A 22638-nucleotide genomic window follows, 5' to 3' on the forward strand; every position below is an offset into this window, starting at 1 on the left:
CCTCACCTAAGCTCCACCAGTCGTATTGCTTCATTGATTCCCCCCTCCTTCCTCGAGAACCGTTCGTCACTATGTTAGATCCTCGAGATGACCATGCAAGATGGTTCAGTTCTAGTTGACATTCCACTATATGAAAAGACCAGATCGCCACTTTATATTCTTATTCCTTGAGAGAGAGAGAACCGGAACAGCGACCTCGTGAATCATCCCATTTAATCGCTTCACCCTCGCCACATTCGCTACTACTTCAATTATTGGGGTAAATGGACATTAACACTAAGTTATGAGATATGAGAGTTAAATTAATATTGTAGTCCTATTTAACCCAATTATTTTACAACCCTTTATTAACTTGTTTTAATTGGTTATCTTCCAGATATAAATTCACCTTAAATTCTGAAATCCATTATTATAATAGAAATTACTGTCCTAAAAATGTATCCGTACAAAGAGAGTTTGGGTTTGAACTGTGCCCTGAGTGAGTCTCAAACCGGGAGGTATTCCATAATATCGGAACTTGAATTTCCATACTCTAGTTAAAAGGAGCCCATTATACGTAGTTAAATTAATACCATCACAATTTAATGAAATATAATAAATAAATAATCTCTAGAAGTCATGGAAAATTGGAGCATTAAATAGGCCGTTAAGTAAGTTGTCGTGCTGAAACCCGAGTACGCCTCTTAACACTCCGCTTTGCTCCGCTCGGAGTCCGCCAAAATGTACTCGAGTCCAGTGTAAATACATTTTGGCGGAGCACCGCCGGACTCCGCTCGGAGTCCGGCGGCTCCGCCGCGGACTCTACTCCGCGACGGATAGTGCCCTAAATTCGTTAGAGTTTCATGGACTGGGGACAAATAATCAGTACAGTCTCCCTGCTTGTGTAATTAAGCAATGCAAACAATCCAAAATTATCACATATGACATAAGTTGTAATAGCATAAACTTTCTAACCGTACATTCACCCGCCACTGTTCAAGAACTTATGTCACTGTTTAAAATCTTGACGTGAGCACTGTACATCCAATCAGCTATTCCTATAGTTAGGGTGATAGCCAAAACTATAAGGATTTTGGAGAACTAGGGAATTATAGTCATAATTCTAAAATTTGAGTGAGTTACACGTGTTTTATTGACGATGATAAACGTTTGCAATGTATAACGCTATGCAAGCTCGCGCTGAGGGACTTCGTGACGTCACGAGGCCACAGCTTATTATTGCAATAACACGCGTTACACGTATGCTGGAGAGTTGGTTCTTTTGGCGATACTATTTTTTACCAGTTTGTGAGTTTGTCTGCACAGCTGATTTAAATATTAGCCAAATTGGCGAATACAAATTTTTGAGTTAACTGATCCTTTAAGAATTGAGGTTTGAACGAACATAAAAAGTCTATTATTTGTGTTTAGAAACTTTGGTCAGCTTTTTCCATGGGACCTCATATTGACAGGCAAATTATTTCAGACTGGCAATAGGAAACGTCTGTCAATTCCACACGATTTGCACTTTCGCGAGACAAATAATTACAATGATTACCAGTGTCGCAGAAGTATAATATTTCAAATTTTGTGATCAGCAAGAGTTACTAATATGAATTACAATAAGTCTTACTCGTAGGGGGAGAGGGGGGGGGGGGCACATTTTCAGATTTTGAAGAGTCACACAATCCAAATAAATTTGAAAATGTTTACAGTCCCTACTTCATTCCCTTCGCCTCTGAGAGAATAAGCATCAGAGCAAAGAGTTAAGTTTTGGTTAACTGTATTAGTCATTGGAGTTTTTATGAATTGAGAAAATGTGTCCCCCTACCTCATAAATCATAGATCAACCATAATAACATATAAATATCATATCAATTCATCTGATATCACATCGTCAAAGAATAAGTATAACATCCAATATATTTTCATCTAATATCACAAATAATATTCCTCTAAGTCACGAAACATTACGATCAAAGGTCCTTATATCAAGAGACTATTATTCCTTAACGTCACTTAACATCACAATCAAAGTCCCTTATATCAAGAGACTATTGTTCCTCAGAGTCACTTAATATCCCAATCAAATTCCCTTGGCCTTATATCAAGAGACTATTATTCCTCAAAGTCACTTAACATCCTAATCAAAAGTCCTTATATTAAGAGACTATTATTCAGTAACGTCTCTTAATATCCCAACCAAAGTCACTTATATCAAGAGACTATTATTCCTCAAAGTCACTTAACATCCCAATCAAAATCCCTTATATTAAGAGACTATTATTCATTAACGTCTCTTAATATCCCAACCAAAGTCCCTTATATCAAGAGACTATTATTCCTCAAAGTCACTCAACATCCTAATCAAAGGTCCTTATATCAAGAGACTATTATTCCTCAAAGTCACTCAACATCCCAATCAAAGGTCCTTATACCAAGAGAATATTATTCCTCAATGTCACTTAACATCCCAATCAAAATCCCTTATATCAAGAGACTATTATTCCTCAAAGTCACTCAACATCCTAATCAAAAACAGGGTGAGAATCCTTGTCAGGTTTTACTGGTTCTTCCAGGGCTCATGTCTGTCCGCATTGCACTTTGTGGCGAGGCAGCATTAGTGTCTATAAAAGAATCTTGTGCCTAGCGAGGGGACTCGCAATGCCATGGTGGGCTATGAATACACCAGTTTAACTCACGAGGCAACTCGCAAAAGCCATGGTGGGCCTTGAATACGCCAGCTCCTTGGGTTACTATAGAGCCGACAGCGCTAGTGGGCCCCCTTATGTACCAGGACTCTACTGGCAACGATCGACTAACACCCCAGATATAAGCAAAGATTGGCGCGCAGTCATAAACAGCGGGTGCGCGCACAGAACTGCTTCCCGCTAGCACCAATATCACTCACCTGACTCCCATGTGACACTAACCTCACGCCGCGGTGCGGTAATTCGATCATGACAAGCCAAACCGGATTAAACCACTTGTTAATATAGCCGTTCTGCTTGCCAGTCTCTACATTAATTAGCCCGCTGGGTTTTGCTGCCCCCCTGTTTGCAAATTTGCCGCCCCTCGGAGAGTGTAATGGGAGTATCGCTACAATGTGGGAGTGTAATGGGAGTATCGCTACAATGTGGGAGTGTAATGGGAGTATCGCTACAATGTGGGAGTGTAATGGGAGTATCGCTACAATGTGGGAGTGTAATGGGAGTATCGCTACAATATGGGAGTGTAATGGGAGTATCGCTACAATGTGGGAGTGTAATGGGAGTATCGCTACAATATGGGAGTGTAATGGGAGTATCGCTACATTGTGGGAGTGTAATGGGAGTATCGCTACAATGTGGGAGTGCAATGGGAGTATCGCTACAATGTGGGAGTGTAATGGGAGTATCGCTACAATGTGGGAGTGCAATGGGAGTATCGCTACATTGTGGGAGTGTTATGGGAGTAATGTATAGTAGTTACCACACCAAACGTGTGTAATGTGTGTAATGGCATAAATGGACCCTGGATCAGAACCTGTATTTCCTGTGTCGTACAATATGATCCCTGCTCCTGTTATTTCTGGACTGAGTGAGAGTCCACCTCACGTGACATCACAAACCCTCACGTTTTAGCTCAGCCACCAAAAGGCAGATAGTATCAATACAGTTCCCCACCACCTAACACACTATCCAAACGTTAGCACACCCGCAACCGCCATTAGCAACCTACGTCTCACCAAGTCTCAAGAGCCAGCATTACTCAGCACGGGCGTCATCCTTTCATGGTGTTGAGCGGCCAGGGTAACCACCCAGAACTTCCCTAGGGACCAAGTTAGTAAATCTCCGGAGGTGCAACCCCGATTCGGCTGATACCTTAGCAGGTATTATCATCCAGTGGCCCTCAGGGAAGGGGCTTAATGCAGATGGATGGACTCCAGTAGGACGCTCCCCAAGTGGAGGGTCGCCACCTCTATATGACGGTGGTCAGTGGGTGTCGCGACAAAAAAAAAAAAAAAAAAAAAAAATCCTAATCAAAAGTCCTTATATCAAGAGACTATTATTCCTCAAAGTCACTTAACATCCTAATCAAAAGTCCTTATATCAAGAGACTATTATTTCTCAAAGTCACTCAACATCCTAATCAAAAGTCCTTATATCAAGAGACTATTATTCCTTAACGTCACTTAATATCCCAATCAAAGTTCCTTATATCAAGAGACTATTATTCCTCAATGTCACTTAACATCACAATCAAAGTCCCTTATACCAAGAGACTATTGTTCCTCAGAGTCACTTAATATCCCAATCAAATTCCCTTGGCCTTATATCAAGAGACTATTATTCCTCAAAGTCACTTAACATCCCAATCAAAGTCCCTTATATCAAGAGACTATTATTCCTCAAAGTCACTCAACATCCTAATCAAAAGTCCTTATATCAAGAGACTATTATTCCTTAACGTCACTTAATATCCCAATCAAAGTTCCTTATATCAAGAGACTATTATTCCTCAATGTCACTTAACATCACAATCAAAGTCCCTTATATCAAGAGACTATTGTTCCTCAGAGTCACTTAACATCCTAATCAAAAGTCCTTATATCAAGAGACTATTATTCCTCAAAGTCACTCAACATCCTAATCAAAAGTCCTTATATCAAGAGACTATTATTCCTTAACGTCACTTAATATCCCAATCAAAGTTCCTTATATCAAGAGACTATTATTCCTCAATGTCACTTAACATCTCAATCAAAGTCCCTTATATCAAGAGACTATTGTTCCTCAGAGTCACTTAACATCCTAATCAAAAGTCCTTATATCAAGAGACTATTATTCCTCAATGTCACTTAACATCACAATCAAAGTCCCTTATATCAAGAGACTATTGTTCCTCAGAGTCACTTAACATCCTAATCAAAAGTCCTTATATCAAGAGACTATTATTCCTCAATGTCACTTAACATCCCAATCAAAGTCCCTTATATCAGAGACTATTGTTCCTCAACGTCACTTAATATCCCAATCAAAATCCCTTATACTAAGAGACTATTATTCCTCCAAGTCACTTAACATCCCAATCAAAGGTCCTTATATCAAGAGACTATTATTCCTCAACGTCACTTAATATCCCAATCAAAATCCCTTATATTAAGAGACTATTATTACTCAAAGTCACTTAACATCCCAATCAAAGTCACTTATATCAGAGACTATTATTCCTCAATGTCACTTAACATCCCAATCAAAGGTCCTTATATCAAGAGACTATTATTCCTCAACGTCACTGATAATCCCAATTAAAGTCCCTTATATCAAGAGACTATTATTCCTTAACATCTCTTAATATCCCAATAAAAGTTCCATATATCAAGAGACTGTTATTCCTCAACGTCACTTAACATCCCAATCAAAATCCCTTATATCAGAGACTATTATTCCTCAAAGTCACTTAATATCCCAATCAAAGTCCCTTATATCAAGAGACTATTATTCCTCAACGTCACTTAACATCCCAATCAAAGTCCCTTATATCAGAGACTATTGTTCCTCAACGTCACTTAACATCACAATCAAAGTCTCATATATCAAGAGACTATTATTCCTCAACGTCACTGAACATCCACATCAAAGTCCCTTGGCCTGTTGGCCTTATATCAGGGACTATTATTCCTTAACGTCTCTTAATATCCCAATCAAAATCCCTTATATTAAGAGACTATTATTCCTCCAAGTCACTTAACATCCCAATCAAAGGTCCTTATATCAAGAGACTATTATTCCTCAAAGTCACTTAATATCCCAATCAAAGTCCCTTTTATCAAGAGACTATTATTCCTCAAAGTCACTTAACATCCTAATCAAAATCCCTTATATCAAGAAACTATTATTCCTCAATGTCACTTAACATCCTAATCAAAGTCCCTTATATCAAGAGACTATTATTCCTCAAAGTCACTTAACATCCTAATCAAAATCCCTTATATCAAGAAACTATTATTCCTCAATGTCACTTAACATCCTAATCAAAGTCCCTTATATCAGAGACTATTATTCCTCAAAGTCACTTAATATCCCAATCAAAGTCACTTATATCAGAGACTATTATTCCTCAATGTCACTTAACATCCCAATCAAAGGTCCTTATATCAAGAGACTATTATTCCTCAACGTCACTTAATATCCCAATCAAAGTCCCTTGGCCTTATATCAGAGACTATTATTCCTTAACGTCTCTTAATATCCCAATAAAAGTTCCATATATCAAGAGACTGTTATTCCTCAAAGTCACTTAACATCCCAATCAAAATCCCTTATATCAAGAGACTATTGTTCCTCAATGTCACTTAACATCCTAATCAAAGTCCCTTATATCAGAGACTATTATTCCTCAATGTCACTTAACATCACAATCAAAGTCCCTTATATCAAGAGACTATTGTTCCTCAAAGTCACTTAACATCCCAATCAAAGGTCCTTATATCAAGAGAATATTGTTCCTCAAAGTCACTTAACATCCCAATCAAAGTCCCTTGACCTTATATCAAGAGACTATTATTCCTTAACGTCTCTTAATATCCCAATACAAGTCCCTTATATCAAGAGACTATTATTCCTCAAAGTCACTTAACATCCCAATCAAAGGTCCTTATACCAAGAGAATATTATTCCTCAACGTCACTGATAATCCCAATCAAAGTCCCTTGACCTTATATCAAGAGACTATTATTCCTCCATGTCACTTAACATCCCTTTGATAAATAGCTTGTATTACTGAAAGTCACTTGATTTTATAATCAAGTTACTTTTATTAAGTACCTTGTATTCTTCAAAGTCACTTAATATCATTATCAAGTTGTACTCTTCATATCAATTATTCGATAGAAGGGATTGTTCGCTCATTTCACTCAGAGATAATAGTCACTCCCACCAGAATGGTAGGAAATTATGCACATAATGTGCTCAGAAAGTAAATGTAGTATGTCATGAGTGAACAGTCCCTTAGATTCATCATATATCCAAATAATGTGATCATATCAAGCTACTTAGATGGACGACAACATTGTGCCTTTTCATCTGAGCAACTTAACATCATCAACTAACACTTTATAACTCAACTCTATATCGAGTATCAAACTTTAAATAATATTCTTCTTGCCGTGTTTTACAGGTCCTCTTCTTGGCGTCAATATCAGGGTTCGTTTATCTTCTCTTCGGTTTACATTTCTTCTATCTTCATCTGCATACAGTTGGTGTTTGAGAGGTGCGTGTGAAGCAGACTTTCACAATTGTGGGGTTTGTGTTGTGGCACTTCTCTTTTTTCAGCGAGCTAGTTTAGGGCAGGTTAAGGTTTACACTTTACTACGTACTACGTAGGTTACGACATTACCCTTGACATTTTTTAAGCCTTTTGTGCAGTTTCTCTTTTTCCGAAGTTAGCTCCTGATTCTCCTCGGTGAGATACTGATTCTCCGTGGTCATGTCATCGATCAAGAATTTGTACTCCTCCTGCATAAGACAAAATCCGGCCTGTGCTTCGGTGAGTTGTTTGTTGAGGCTGTCATTGTCCGCGGACAGTTCCTCCTTGTCCATGGTTAGATTCTTCACCACGTATTTATAGCCGGCACAGTAAGACTCTAAAGAGGCGAAATTGTTTTTGAGTTCAGTATTGTCCCCGGAAAGCTTTATATTTGCAACGGTTAGGTTCTGAACCATATCTTTGTAGCCGGCCTCCATGGCACAAAAACCAGACCGTTCCTCGACAAGTTGTTTGTTGAGGTTTTCAGTTTCCGCGGACAGCTTTTCGTTTGCCATAGTTAGGTTCTGAACCACATCTTTGTAGCCAACCTCCAATTCCATGGCACAAAAACCAGACCGTTCCTCAACAAGTTGTTTGTTGAGGTTTTCAGTTTCCGCGAACAGTTTTTCCTTTGCCATGGTTAGATTCTGAACCATATTTTGGTAGTTGACACAGTAGGTCTCAAAAGCGACGAGTTTGTTGTTGAGTCCTTTATTGTCCCCGGACAGCTTTATCTTTTCAACGGTTAGGTTCTGAACCATATCTTTGTAGTCGAGAAGTCGTTCTTTCAGGTTTTCATTTTCGGTGGTTATGTTCTGGAACACTTTTGCGTTGTGATCCTCGGTTTCACAAAGTTCAGACTGCATCTCGAGAAGGCCGTCTTTAAATTTCTTATTCAAATCACGCAGCACTGTAATATCTTTTTCGTATGCTTGGTTGGTTTCTGAAGTAACGCGGCTAGGTAACAAAACTGAGCAACAATAAACAAATAAATTTCACCAACCTTGTGTACATTTTGTAAAATAATTAGCTGACCGAATATACTATTTTAATATTTGGTTGTTGATATGTAATATTTAAAATAATATTTAAAATTTGAAACTGCACTTCAAATGAAAACAGCAATAAAACAGTTAATCGAGGAAGGGACTTACTGAATAAACCATTAACTCGCTGAACCAAACGAAATCTATCCTGCTCAACTTCCTGCAGTCTCTCGTACAAGTCATGTTCCTGAGCTCTGGCGATGTAAATTTCCTCTTGTGAAAGTCGAAGATAGTATTTTAACTGTTCGACCTCTTCTTCTGCGTTGCACAAGGAAATCATCATGTCAACTTCGCGTTCTACGTCATCAGTATTAATAAATTCAGGTTCAGGTTTGACTGGATTACACTGGTTCTAGTGAAGGAAATCAATATTAAACCTTTAAAATTAAACTATATTAAATTATATTTTGGTTTGTCCTCGTGCCTTGCCTTGGAGTTAGATTTGTTGTTTGTTTTTAAATTCGTTCGATAAAGTTGCTGCATAATTTCTGAATTTTTGTTTTGATTAAAAGCCTTCTTTTTAATTTGTAATTCTGAAGTTTCATAAAATTAAGATGTATAATATTGAAATGTCATTTATTAGTGCGCATACTAATTTTCATTTTTTTATAATATGTACGAAACATTTACAAATTAATTACAAATTACGACTATAATTTTTTGTTTTTATCAACAAAACTTTTGCCCATTAAAATTATTATTTTTGTTACAAAATATTTGATCAAAAACTATGAGTGTATATGTATATTAAAATTTGGTTTTTATGTATTTCATACAAGCAGATAAAAGAAAGCTGCCATTGCCAACTAACGCGCGCCGCGCGATGTTTGATATTCTGGACAAATTCAGACATTCATCCATTCAAAAACGAAAAGTTTTATTAAGGAGCACGTTAGATCCCCTAAAGTTGTTACTATGCGTAACTATGCGCCTATGTGACCGGTTTGATCCGGTTTGGTATCCTGTAACCCAGTATACCAAAGGATCGTGATTCGGTCTTACTCAGTCTGTCATACCGCCAAATCTCTATTAGTATATTATATGATTATGAAATTAAATATAATAGCCTGGGGTCCCCAGGTAAGATTCGGTCGAAAATGTAAACCAAGTCCCAGATTTTAAAATTCTTTCCAACCGCTACATATTCAAAAAACATTCAAGCTATGTTGTTGACTGCATTTTTAAGTATGAATAAAATCTCAAAATTTTGATGATCGTCTATATTTTGAAAAGAAATTATAATGTTTCCAATTTCAAATTTGACAAATTGCAACCTTGGTGACTTCTTTTTAAACGGGTGATACTCGTAAAATATTTGTTTCAAGACCGTTATACCGACGAGTCCAACTCGGCGCACGTCTTGGTAGGTTATAAACCTACAACTTTGTTCATGATTACATTCATAAAGTTTTGACTTGAATATTATGCAGTGGCCGCCTCATTTGGCTTATACAGCTAGAAACATGATGAACAAAACATAATATGAAGATGATAATTGTATTGAAAATGGAATGAAGTTTTGAACTAAAATGTTTACTTTGATAATAGTCTCAGAGTCTATCCCAGAATCATCTGGATTAGGAACAATCGGAATCGGCTGCAAATTTCCTTTAATGATTCCGTGCTCAAAATCAAATTGTTCGGTTGGTTCGCTAATAGAAGAGGTCATATGAGATTGGTCATCGGCTTTGTGGCATATCCTTTGTTCGGGTACGTAACTTACATCACAATTAACAAGAGTGGCCTGAAAACCCATTAATTAATTAACTATCATTAGAACTTTAAAATAGAACTTATTAATATTAATCTTATTAAAACCATGAAAATAACTGAAAATTAAAGTATTTGACCTAATTTATGTTAACAAACAAATTGTTCCTATGCACATCACGACTAATGACCCTCCACAATTTGAATCCAAAACTGATTACATATCATGTCATGATTTCTTAGACGAGAAAATAAAACCGGTCTATCTTTCACATTTCATTTTCACAAGGTCCTACCTCAGAATCGCTCGAATCCATTAGGTCCGTATCATTTTCAACTGTAGTCCGAGTTTTAGTGTTCAACAACTCTTCCTCTACTTTTGAAAGTTTCTCTTGGAGAATTTTATTCTTTTCTATTTCCTTTTGTTTCTCTTCCCATTCATTGTAGGTCTTCACCTGCTCATGGTAGAGGTTGACCTGTTCTTGGTAGGTCTTCTGCTGTTCTTCGGCAACCATCTCATTCAATTTACATATTTGTGACTTGAGACTAGCGTTTTCAGCATCTTTATTCCACATTTCTTGTTCGAGGTGTTCAACTCTTTCCCCCAGAAGACGGCTCTTTGTCATCTCATCTTCAAGCAGCTTGTTTGATTCCTCTTCTTTTGCAAGAGTAGGGATTGCTGGGTTCAATGTTTTCTGGTCCTCTTCCAGAAACGTGGCTTGCTGTTAAGAATTTGTTAGTATTAGTTATCAGCTGAGATTCCTTTTTCTGAATGAAAAGCTCGAATACAGCGTGATCTTTTAAAGGATTATTAATTACAGATTTATTTGAAATATAACATTCATTGAAAGCGGATAGCCTCGATTTTAAACAACAAACAAACCGTGGAGCAAGATTCCTGAATTTGCTGAATTTCTGTTCGATTTTGAAGCGGTGTTACTGATTGAGTCATTCTGACAAGTTTCTGATTTTCAACCTTTTTCTTGCTTGTCAGATATGAATCCTGTAAGATTGTTAATAAGTTAAACATTTACTTCTACGTTGCATTATCCTACATGAGACTAAAACCGACAGGAACAACCGAAAAGTAAAGTTATGGCAAGTGAGGAGAAATTGGATGAATACATAATTGCAGGACGCAACGTAGTATGTATGATGTAGAAAAGTTTACTAATACCTAGCTCTTCATAAAAATTAATCAGAAAAACCGGCCTTAACAAATCGGTTAACAGCATAAATGTCTTTGTGGTTTTTAAACAAAAAAATTACTCCAAGCACCACGGCCCAAAAAAAACTAATAATGAAGGTTGATGTCAAAAAACAATGAAATTGAAAAGGCTGTAAACGCTTTAAATTTTACTTACAATATCACTAAATGCTTGTGTACTGTAAGTCTGACCCATATAGTAACTTTAATGTCAGACAACTGTAGATAATCTTTTAACTTTGTATTTTCCTGAATTTTCCAAACGAAACGATAGGGCGGACGGACTATAAGCGAATGTATTAGAAACGAATAAAGAACTGAGGTTTTACGTGTGAGGGAAGCTTTTTATGGCGCCCTGGTCTGTTGCCATGGAGAACGCGTGCGCGCGTGTTCTCATTGCATGTGACGAGGTCACTTCCTGCGCTTTGGGCTTGATAGTTGATCGATCCTCAACGGTTACCTTATCTTTCATTCGCCATTCATTATCCGTGAAAGTGTTCGAGGGCCTTAGCTCATATTCAATAGTTTGCGGTTAAGATATAAGCTCTAATTTCCACAGAACTTTACAGCGTTTACTGTTCACAGTATTCACTGTTCCGTCTTCACTTATCATTACGATTAAGCATACTGATAACAAATTTTGCTATGATTAAGGACACTTATCCTATTCCATTACTTCTGACCTCAATCATGTTTTGTTCTATCTACACTAAACTCGATAATAGGTCGCTGGACATAGACTCCGTCAAAATTGTGAACTTTTGGTTGAGGAAACCCATGTCAGCTTATTATATACCTTATCGGACCTTATTTGGACGGACATTACTTGAACGCTGGAGGCCCTAGCGTTCATCTTAATGTCCGTTCAAATAAAGTCCGTTCAATTAATGTCCATCCAAGTTAAAGTCCGTTGAAATTTTTTCAAAACTTTTTCCATTTCGAACTTTTTGTCCAGAATATGACAATTTTGAAAACTTCATTGTGCCGTAAGTTAACGACGGAAAGGTTCTCATTGGTCTGCCGGAGGCACAGAAAACTCTACTAGTATATGATGTTTTCAAGGGTCACTTGGCGGAAAAAAGTCAACGAAATTATGGCACTCAACAACATAGTTCATGAACTAGTCCCCGCCAACATGACAAACTTGTTCCAGCCTCTAGATATTACGGTAAATCGTGTTGCCAAGGACTATTGTCCGACGTTGTTATAGCTCATATTACTCAGGGGCGGTAATGAAACAGTGCTAGGAAAGCTCTACGTGATGTTAAGGTTAACCTTAAGTTGTCTAAGATAAAACCACTTCACGCCGAATGGCTTGTAAAAGTTAACATTGAAATGCAGGACCGGGGTAGTTTGATAAAAAACGGTTTCCATAAAGCTAGAAATCACTGATGCTTTAAGCATGGACTATTTCATGCACGAAAACCCATTTGATGAAGATGATATGTGATATTAAAAACTTTGTTTGTACACATATTTTAACATTTTTACTGCTTAATGACTGCTTTTCTTACTTACTGTATAAAAAAATGGATTTAAAAATCATTTGCTAAAATTAAAAATACATCAAAAAAATTGAAAAAAATTCGGATTTTTGATGGTTTTGAATGCCTTCGAGCGTTCATATTAATGTCCGTTCATAATTATGTCCGTTCATGTAATGTCCGTCCAAATAAGGTCCGATAAGGTATTTGAAAATGGTGAATGTCAATTTCTCAAATTTGTTGCTCCCAGTACCTCAATCGTGACTTGTGCCGGATGGTGATTAATCACTCGACTGTCGAATTTTGTCACACGTTCTCTAGGTGGCCCTGAATAGCTGAATGGGCTGTAGGATTATTTACTTATTGAGCGGTGTCAAATCGCCAGGGTAGGACTCTAGAGCGGCCGCCCTTATAGATCTCACAACATGAGGACTTTAGAGCGGTACGATCCTAAAATGAGGACTGTAGAGTGGTGGACTGTTGAGCGGTGGACTGTAGGCCGGTGAAGGTCGGAAGTAGGACTGTAGAGCGGCCCTCCCTTATAAATATAACATGAGGACTCTAGAGCGGTACCCTCCTATAACATGAGGACTCTATAGCGGTTGAAAATTTGAAGATTGAACACTCAACGAAGCTAAGTTATACATTGTAACTCGTGATTGATTATGATCATGACATTCTAGGATGATAACTTTATTAAAGAGTCATGGAGTTAATGAACATTTTCATTTACTTATTATAAATATTTCATTACTAATATTATAGTGTAACTTAATTTAAGATTATTGGTCGGTCTCAACGTCTTCCAAATGATTGAAATATTCCCCTGCTACTCAAAAATGTAAAACGTGTCTTCGTTATTTTAGTGAACTGTTCGTATCAATGTGATTTCGCTAAGCAGAGTACCGATCAAGTTCGTGCAGATCATTTAGGAATGAGGATCGCATCGCGTGACGCTTTAGCGCCTACTAAGGATATCTCATGTTCATCAATCTGGTGACGGGACTGATTCAGATCAGATCCCATCGCAGTGCGATATCTTGTTAGGATGTCGAAGGTTTGGTATAAATATCACGGAGTATCCAGTTTTCGTATATCAAATTCGATTCCTACTCCTCTTCTACAACTACCTACAATATGCAAAGTGTTAACAGTCTTTCTCCTCCTGAGAAGCCCATCTTCATCCGGCGACGAACAGCCGGCACCATCAACCTTGTCCTGAGCTGCAAGGATTTCGCTACGGAAAGGATGGAAAAACTACCCAAGACGGCCGTCAAGCTTGGCGATGTGTCCAATCAATCACGAGTTACAATGTATAACTTAGCTTCTATTCGTTGAGTGTTCAATCTTCAAATTTTCAACCGCTATAGAGTCCTCATGTTATAGGAGGGTACCGCTTCGTTGAGTGTTCAATCTTCAAATTTTCAACCGCTATAGAGTCCTCATGTTATAGGAGGGTACCGCTCTAGAGTCCTCATGTTATATCTATATAAGGGAGGGCCGCTCTACAGTCCTACTTCCGACCTTCACCGGCCTACAGTCCACCGCTCAACAGTCCACCGCTCTACAGTCCTCATTTTAGGATCGTACCGCTCTAAAGTCCTCATGTTGTGAGATCTATAAGGGCGGCCGCTCTAGAGTCCTACCCTGGCGATTTGACACCGCTCTACAGTCCTACTTCCGACCTTCACCGACCTACAGTCCTACGCTCAACAGTCCACCGCTCAATAGTCCTGCTCCCGCTGAATGACTATTCGAAACCCAAACCCACTAATCTGATCCCAACCCTAACCTTAATCCAATCCCTAACTAAAGCATATGCTGGAACCCTAACGAGAAATTAGATCAACTTCCTTACGGGTAAACCGCCCCTAAAATGTCACCCACCCCTAAAACGCCACTCTTGATTGATTTGATCCCATCTTCTTAGAAAGTATCTTACCTAATCATTTGTAACTCCTAAACATAAAAAAATGTCATTCAGACCCTGCCACATCCTGAAATTGAATCTAAATGATGCCATAAGGGCATTTTTTTCATTTTGTACGAATTTTTTACTTTTGAAAAATAGCGCACAATTTTATAACTCTGGAATTCATTAATATTAACTCGGTTTTGGTCTAAGATAGTGATATTTACATATTTTAGCAGCATATTTTAGTTATACATTACTCAATATTACTACCCTCCCCTAAAATGTCAACTGGCCGCCCCCTAAAATGTCATTTTATCAGATTCTGGCTTTGAGACTACAAGCACCATAAAATGGAGGTACCAGCCTATTAAACATCATATTTAGCATCTAATGGTAATATTGGAAAGCTTTGGCAGCTCAAGGAATTAGTTTTACTTTATTAATCGCAATAAACATCCCCTAAAATGTCTAATTATCCCCCCTAAAATGTCATTTTAACCTGATCAAATTACTCAGGCTTTTCCTAAGATGCAATGCATACTCACATTTCGTTAATAGTTGATGTTAATAATTAACAAGTGCCAAAACAAGAGCTATTATTGCACACCATGTGAACAAAATACAAATTTGACATTTTAGGGGAGAAAAAAATGACATTTTAGGGGGCATATCATAGGTTTACCATAAACTAGTACCAAAAACCGTAGTTTTTGACATTCAATTTTGCTAAAAGCAGTCAAATCTAGTCTATAGAGAAGGTCAGATCGATTACTGGGTTGGCTTAGTTAACTAAAGGTCACTAAAATTGCCAAAATGCAGGATGATGTTAAAAATCCCAAAAAATGCAATTAAAACATGCAAAATCACATTGAATCCATTTCTTTTGTGCCAATTGTTAGTTTACAACTAGATAATCTAACTACAGGTGTAAATTTTGTTGACTGAGTTACTGTTTTGCCGTAAGTTCTGGGTATTCAAAAAAAAGTCCCCAAAATGTCACAAAAAGTAAATTGACTAAATTCCACCATTTTTTTTCAACAGAGAGAGAAATTCTGGTCGACACCTCTCAGAAATAGGTTATATTTGTCCCAGAAGTGGTTAAAATTAATAATTGAGCAACATTCTGAGTGCTACACAACCTGTTTTAGCTGACGTTTTAGGGGTGGTGCACGTGACATTTTAGGGGGTGATTACGGTTTTGAGGTACTTCCTTTGGTGAGTGAATGTTTTCAAGTAGCTTAATGTTTTAATAAGACAAAACAAATAGTACTAGTGACAAAAGATAAATCAGGCCTCCTGTACATTTTGTAATTATGACACATATGGAGTTGACATTTTAGGGGTGGTGTTTTAAAAGTGATTCCATTTCAACGTCAAAAAAATTGTACCTGATTTTATTTTCAAATTTCCAAATCTTCCTGGCAGGCTAGAAAAAGGTTTAAATATTATTCCTAGACACTTCAGAACCCTGTAAATTTAGCCCTAACTCGGCAATCTGGGCCCAAAAAACAGGTGACGTTTTAGGGGCGGTTTACCCGTATATGGAAGACGCTGCACAAGTATTTTGAAAGCTCCTGCTAATACAAACCTTTCGTATCACTTATATGTTTTAAATATGCCCCTCCAGGTTCCTTATATGGTCAAATCACGTGATCGAGACATTCTTTGCCGATATCTCGCCAGGGGAGCATTTTGACCCTATATGTTATGCGGGGTGATTCGGAATCAGCATTCGAAAATACATCGATTCTACTAGACTTCTAGTTGGTTTCAACTGTCGGGGGCCCTTTTAGAAAAATCTTGAAGATCGAGTGTATTATAGTGATTTAGCACACTCGTTTAAACAATATTACCACTCGTCTAATGATTTGAGCCTGGTTTGGGTTACTGGCCAGCCGCCTGGGGAGGGACCCTATCTTTCTCTAGCGCTGAATTATAATTCTACCTAGTAGGAGCTATGCCTACACCGTAACGTTACCACTGGAGCTACGTAAATTTACATGAAAGCGTGCTGTTGTGTGTGCCTCTAATGTATTTACTTTAAAAGTAACTGGTTAAAGTCCATGATAATATGCTCCTATAAGGCTGGGTGCACCAGATTTCATAATTATGCACATAATTATATGATTTTATAATTACATAAATGTCGCGGCTACACACTCAATTTGTTTCTTTGTTTGTGGCAATACTGTGAGTTTACAAACCCTTGGCAGTGGTTGCCATGAATTCAAGAATGTAGTTTGCTCCGTTAATTTTGAGTGACAAAACCGTTGTAAACACATTTAAAATTTCCATATACTCATATAGAATTAATATAAATATTATGTAAAGCCGGCACGGAGTCTTCGAACCGAAGTCACTCGGAGGTCACTCAGAGATCACTCGAAGGTCGTTCGGGCGATTAATTTACTAAATTTAATTGAGTACAAATAACACAAAACAGGTAACCAAAAAGGAAAACTGCTGTGAAAATTGAAATGCGACTAATAAGTTCGGTAATAGCTTTTTTGTGGAGTTCGGCACCTTTTAAAAGTTCGTGGAGTGCGTTTCCCCAACTATGAATAATGATATTACATTTGTAGGTCAAATGAATTAATAAATGAAAATGAATTAATAAATGTAATTGTTATCAAACATGTTGTTATAATATGTCCTCATACATAACCAATAAATGTTTTTGCCATGAAACGGACCAAACTGATCCTAACTCATATTCCACTCATCATAGCATATCGCTTCAGCATGTACAAAGGGCATAACCTCAATCAGTTTAATGTAGTGAAATGACTGGTGTGAATAAAGTAGTGTACTAATACAAGTTGGAGAGGATCAGGTAAGCTTAGTCAGCATCCATGATGTTACAAACCCTCTGGGACATTACTGCGCCCAGTCCTCATACATATTTCACATAAGTTAAGAGCTTTTACCACATGACAATTTGTTCCCCGGTACCTGCACTTCCAATCGTTCAACTGTTGTGTGGTAGAATTTCACTTTTTAATTTCACATTTTAATTTCCATCCTCACAGCTCTGTGCGTTTATAGTCGTTGCTATTTGAGCCTAGGAGTTATTTGAACCGTTTTTTACCGTTATCGGTTATCAAGTTATTGAGTCACATCAACGTTATTATTCCTTTCAAAATTTCATGAACCCATTGTATTGCAATCGAATACACCTCATTCAAAAATATGTGCCATAAATTAAAATCTTCTGTTTTAATATATATAGACATTCCAATGATCACGACGATTGCACTCTTATCACAGCTTTAAGGGGAGATACACCAAAACCGTTTTTGCTCTGAACATCGATTTTATTTTATATTATTTTTAAATAGACAAAAAGAATAAGATCGTACACCTTCAAAAATTTTAAAAAATATTCCCTCATCGAGAAAAAAAATATTTTTCTTTTTCGAAAATTTTTAAAATTTGGAGAAGTCTGTCACTGTAATACCGATAGTTCGGCCATTTAAAAAGTTTTTTGGCTGATTTTTTTTACTGAACATTACTTACACTCCGTACTAGAAGCCATTGAAAGGATTACATAATTGAACAATAAATGACCAAGTTACAGACCGAACAAGGTGAAAAAATAAAAATTGGGATTTTTGCCTACCACCAAAGTTGTACATTTCACCACCCGCCCAGGTCATCAGATATCGCTTCAAAAATTCTTGTGAGTGTAGTTGATGATCATGGCAAGCTTTTTGGAACCGGATTTCTCTCAATTTTGAGTTTTAAGCTATGCAATGTGGCCTCAAACGACTTAGTAAAATTCATCGTAAAAAAGGGCAAAAAAGGCAGATTTAAGGCTTAAAATGCCTAAAAATCCCAATTTTTATTTTTTCACCTTGTTCGGTCTGTAACTTGGTCATTCATTGTTCAATTATGTAATCCTTTCAATGGCTTCTAGTACGGAGTGTAAGTAATGTTCAGTAAAAAAATCAACCAAAAAACTTTTTAAATGGCCGAACTATCGGTATTACAGTGACAGACTTCTCCAAATTTTAAAAATTTTCGAAAAAGAAAAATATTTTTTTTCTCGAGGAGGGAATATTTTTTAAAATTTTTGAAGGTGTACAATCTTATTCTTTTTGTCTATTTAAAAATAATATAAAATAAAATCGATGTTCGGAGCAAAAACGGTTTTGGTGTATCTCCCCTTAAGAGAATCACATGATCATACCAATAGTTTTCTGATATAATTTATATCAGACTGTATTAAAGTCTGATCAGAGTCAGAATAATGATATCTTTTATCAGCTGCTCTTTGGTTGTTAGCTTCTTTTTTAAAGAGTTTTGAAGTTTTGAATACTACTCGGTCTGGTCATAGTAGTCCTCCGACTTCTTGGATACTGCCGAGATAGTGTGGCTGTCAGGATATCACATAGCTTAATACGTCTATTCATTGGAGGATTAGTATGTCTATTATGAAAACGGTTAGATACCGGTAATTAGATTTTGAATCTTTTGAACCAAAGATATTTAACCTACTAGAAAGGTGGTTAAAATATTTTAACATTATGATTATACCCAGGCGTTTCCGGTATCCAGAATTGTGCGATTAATAAACGTTAAGACTGAACTTCCGATGAATCAATGTCAAACATGTTCATTAAAATTTCATATCGTCCGATCAATTCGTCTCAATGCACCAAGAATTGCAATGCGATACTACGGTTAATTTCGACTTCTACCAAAATTATCTAACTAAGGTTACAAGCCATCGGGTAGTTGGTAAATGTAGTTCGGATTATTGCAACTCATTGAAACTTTTCTCCGACACCACACTATGCGCACTTAATCTATCAATTATTTCTATGGCAGCTTATGTTTGCTATAAAACTCGGAATTCTTGGACCACTTTAATCGAAAGTAGTTTGTAATAAAACCGGTTTACTTTTCTACCTCATTTTTTACAACAGAAGTAATTGAACAACTTTAATCAACTTCTGAATTTCAAGATATTGCTTCACTATTTTAATGAGCACAGTTATGGTTGCCGATTAAACTTGTTCTACATAATTTAAAATTATAATTGCCGGGCCTTGTAAAGCCAGTTCAGAGTATTTCAAATCAAATCAAATTACGGCATGCGATTCAATAAGACCTCTATGCTAATCCAGGAGTAACTTCACTATAATTATACATATACAATACAAATGAATTTTGAACGACCTCACGTGGTTTCCATTTTATCCAATCCAGTTTTGCATTTTCTAATCGACGTGATTATAGGGACACCGCGACTTGTTTTGGTTCAGTACATTTCGAGTTTTACGGTATACGCCAAGGCCGAGCAATATTAGTTCAGTTTGTTCATCGCTGTTTTAATGGCAGCTCCTTTTAACTAAACCCCTCTCCAGAAATAATGATACCCAACATCACACGTGGCTACAACTCCCATGTTAAGTCCTATCCAGACTACCCTGACATGAAAACACCCTACATCCCCCTCGACAACACCCTCGGCTGCCTCCTCTTCCTCTGTGCACTGGTCGGTATTCCTGGCAACATCCTCGGAGCTCTCTACTTCTCATCCACCACAACAGAAGATTCAGTGTCCTTCCTCAACACTATTATCTGCAGTGTGGACACCATCACCTCCATCACTCACCTCCCTGTTGCTGTAGCTCTGTTCAGAGGGCGGGAACCCGGGATGTTTGGTAATTATCTGTTCTGTGCTCTGTGGGATGTGATCTACACGATCCTTCAGAAGTTATCCATGTTCCTGGTACTCCTTCTCAGTACGTTCCGAACAGTGATAATAGTGAACCCTTTCTACAAGATCAGAATCAGAACAGTGATATGCAGTGTGGTGACGTATGTGGTTATCCTGGTTCTCATCCCGGTTCTTCAGTACGTGATAACACCTCTCCGGGGAGAGTTCAAGTACTCCTGGGACGGTGCCTACTGTTACTATAACTTCCAGATGAAGTTTGAGCATGTTTTCAACCTGATCCTAGCTGGTCTACCTCCCATCTTAACCTTCGTAACTCTCCTAGTGTCCGTCTTCAAGCTCCGGTACTCGGTAACTGACTCGATGAAACGCAAAGCTAGCGTGACTATAGCAATGTTCACAACACTGTTTTTAGTGTGTAACCTCCCCCTCTTCATCAACCTTATACACAACATGACGACTCGTTTCTTTAGGGTGGAGTACCCCGGGGTCTACTTCGGTACTCGGTTCATGTTCTGGTACTCCTGGCACATTGCAAAGATTGGTAGTGTAGTGGTTAATGCAGCTCTAAATCCAGTTCTGTACTACTGTAGGATGGGAAGGTTCAGAGCGTGGAGTGACGCAGTGTTCGCCTGCAGTGGATCAGGAAAGAAGGATGATCAGACTGAGACTTCAGTCTAGCAGTGCAGATAAGGTGGACAACGATCGAGTACGGAAAGAACGATTGGAGATTGACAAGTCGTCTTTTTATGATCCAAAATGGCAATATCTGGTTACTGAAATCTTCATTTACCCTTATAGAAAGAAAGTTATATAAAATTCAGGATATGAGAACAAAGGCCGTAAAAAATGTAGGATATTGCTGCAGTTAGTTTCTTATAGAATAAGTTTTCATTAAAGTAACAGGGCGGTCAAACAATAGTTAGTCATTTTTTTTAAAAAGGAACCTGCCAAACCCCAGGACACCAGGAGGATACCACCGGCAAAGCGGCTAATAGTACCCTCCGGTCTGTGTTGTACCGAAGAAGCTGAGTTAATCGATCATGACTCGGCTTACCAGCCGAGAGGCAAAAACTGAGCGGCACCAGGGGTTCAGAGAGTGTCATTTCAGCTTCTCCGGTGCTGGATGCCCTGGGGTTTCACATGCGCCGTAGCAAAATAAATATAAAAACACACGCACACAATTTTTTTTTATTCTTTTAGATAATACGTCGAATAAAGTCAGTGGATATAGAGTAATAAATTGCACATAAGATGGAGAGAAAAAGGAGAGATACTACTGGTTTTAAATGTGACTTTATATCAATACTAGTAGTGGAGATAACTCCACTGGCTACAACTTGTGGAATAAAGGGTAAAGGTAAGGCACGGCTGTAATTTCGAGAAAATAAATAAACAAGAGTGTATAGTGGATCCAGAACTTTGGGTATAAAATGGTCATCAAGGTATAACGTCTTTAAGGCACCGTATAATATCCGGTTTTTCACCTAATTAGAAAAGCTTAAGATGTTTAAGATATCGCTCCCAGAATAGGGGTTCCTTGTTCTGGAAACTCCTTAGTTGTTAGTTAGTCATTTTAGTTGCCCCAATGTTGCATAAAATTAGTGCATCATTTTTGGGGCGTGGGTTTATACTTATAGGTCTATTCTGTACCAAACTGTCCAAGGTACAATATTTGGTACCAAGGCATTTATCTCGAGATCGCGTTGATCAATTTTCTTTAAACTTTCCAGATAGTAAAATAACTATAAAGCATAATAGGAACAATCTGTGCGAGTTTGGGCGAATTTCTATGTGGCATGTGCCAAACTTGAGATATCACTTCAAACGCAAGAATATATCTCGAAATCGGTAGAATATTTGGTACCAACTACCAAGGCATTCGCCAAAACTCGCACAGATTGTTTCTATTATAGTTATCTTACTATCTGAAAAGTTTAAAGAAAATTGATCAACACAATCTCGAGATAAATGCCTTGGTACCACTCAAAACCACCAATGTTTGAAGTGATATTTCCAATTTGGCACATAGAAATTCGCCCAAACTTGCACACATTGTTCCTATTATAGTTATATTACTATCTGAAAAGTTCTTCTGGCTGAAAGCCACTAATGTTGAGTTCTCCGCGGGCGCGAAACGTTTTGAGTAAACTTTAATAGTGGTAATCTTGTTTTGCTCTTATGAGTGGGTCAATCATTTATTTTTAATTGTAGTTGACGAAGTGAGAGTCTCCACTCAGTGTGTTAAAACATAATTCTTTGTCGACGTTTCGGCTACATGCCTTTGTCATAAACAGGACGTACTGAAAACTTACATAGCTCAA

General features: G+C 37.6%; 2 protein-coding genes across 2 annotated transcripts; one reads left to right on the top strand and one right to left on the bottom strand.

The window, feature by feature from the left end:
* Positions 1-7035: 7035 nt before the first annotated feature.
* Positions 7036-11529, bottom strand: LOC134817486 (uncharacterized). The gene is made up of 6 exons (XM_063826626.1): positions 11390-11529; positions 10909-11028; positions 10322-10747; positions 9853-10059; positions 8424-8667; positions 7036-8212 (listed from the first exon to the last, which is right to left on the bottom strand). The coding sequence occupies exons 1-6, from the start codon at positions 11426-11428 to the stop codon at positions 7356-7358; spliced, it is 1893 nt and encodes a 630-aa protein (XP_063682696.1). The 5' UTR covers positions 11429-11529; the 3' UTR covers positions 7036-7355.
* An 8476-nt stretch (positions 11530-20005) lies between these two features.
* LOC134817487 (uncharacterized) lies at positions 20006-20995 on the top strand. The gene has a single exon (XM_063826627.1). It carries the CDS (start codon positions 20006-20008, stop codon positions 20993-20995), a length of 990 nt encoding a protein of 329 aa, XP_063682697.1.
* The last annotated feature ends 1643 nt before the right edge of the window (positions 20996-22638 follow it).

The sequence above is a fragment of the Bolinopsis microptera genome, chromosome 6 (assembly GCF_026151205.1).
Source record: "Bolinopsis microptera isolate Bmic1 chromosome 6, MBARI_Bmic_1.0, whole genome shotgun sequence".
In the NCBI taxonomy this organism is placed as follows: domain Eukaryota; kingdom Metazoa; phylum Ctenophora; class Tentaculata; order Lobata; family Bolinopsidae; genus Bolinopsis; species Bolinopsis microptera.

Coding starts and splice junctions, on each gene's coding strand:
- LOC134817486 (XM_063826626.1), bottom strand. CDS start 11,428: ATGGGTCAGACTTACAGTACACAAGCATTTAGTGATATT. Junction 11,029..11,389: donor CACAAGCATTTAGTGATATT/GTAAGTAAAATT, acceptor ACAATCTTACAG/GATTCATATCTGACAAGCAA. Junction 10,060..10,321: donor TGGATTCGAGCGATTCTGAG/GTAGGACCTTGT, acceptor ATGGGTTTTCAG/GCCACTCTTGTTAATTGTGA.
- LOC134817487 (XM_063826627.1), top strand. CDS start 20,006: ATGATACCCAACATCACACGTGGCTACAACTCCCATGTTAAGTCCTAT.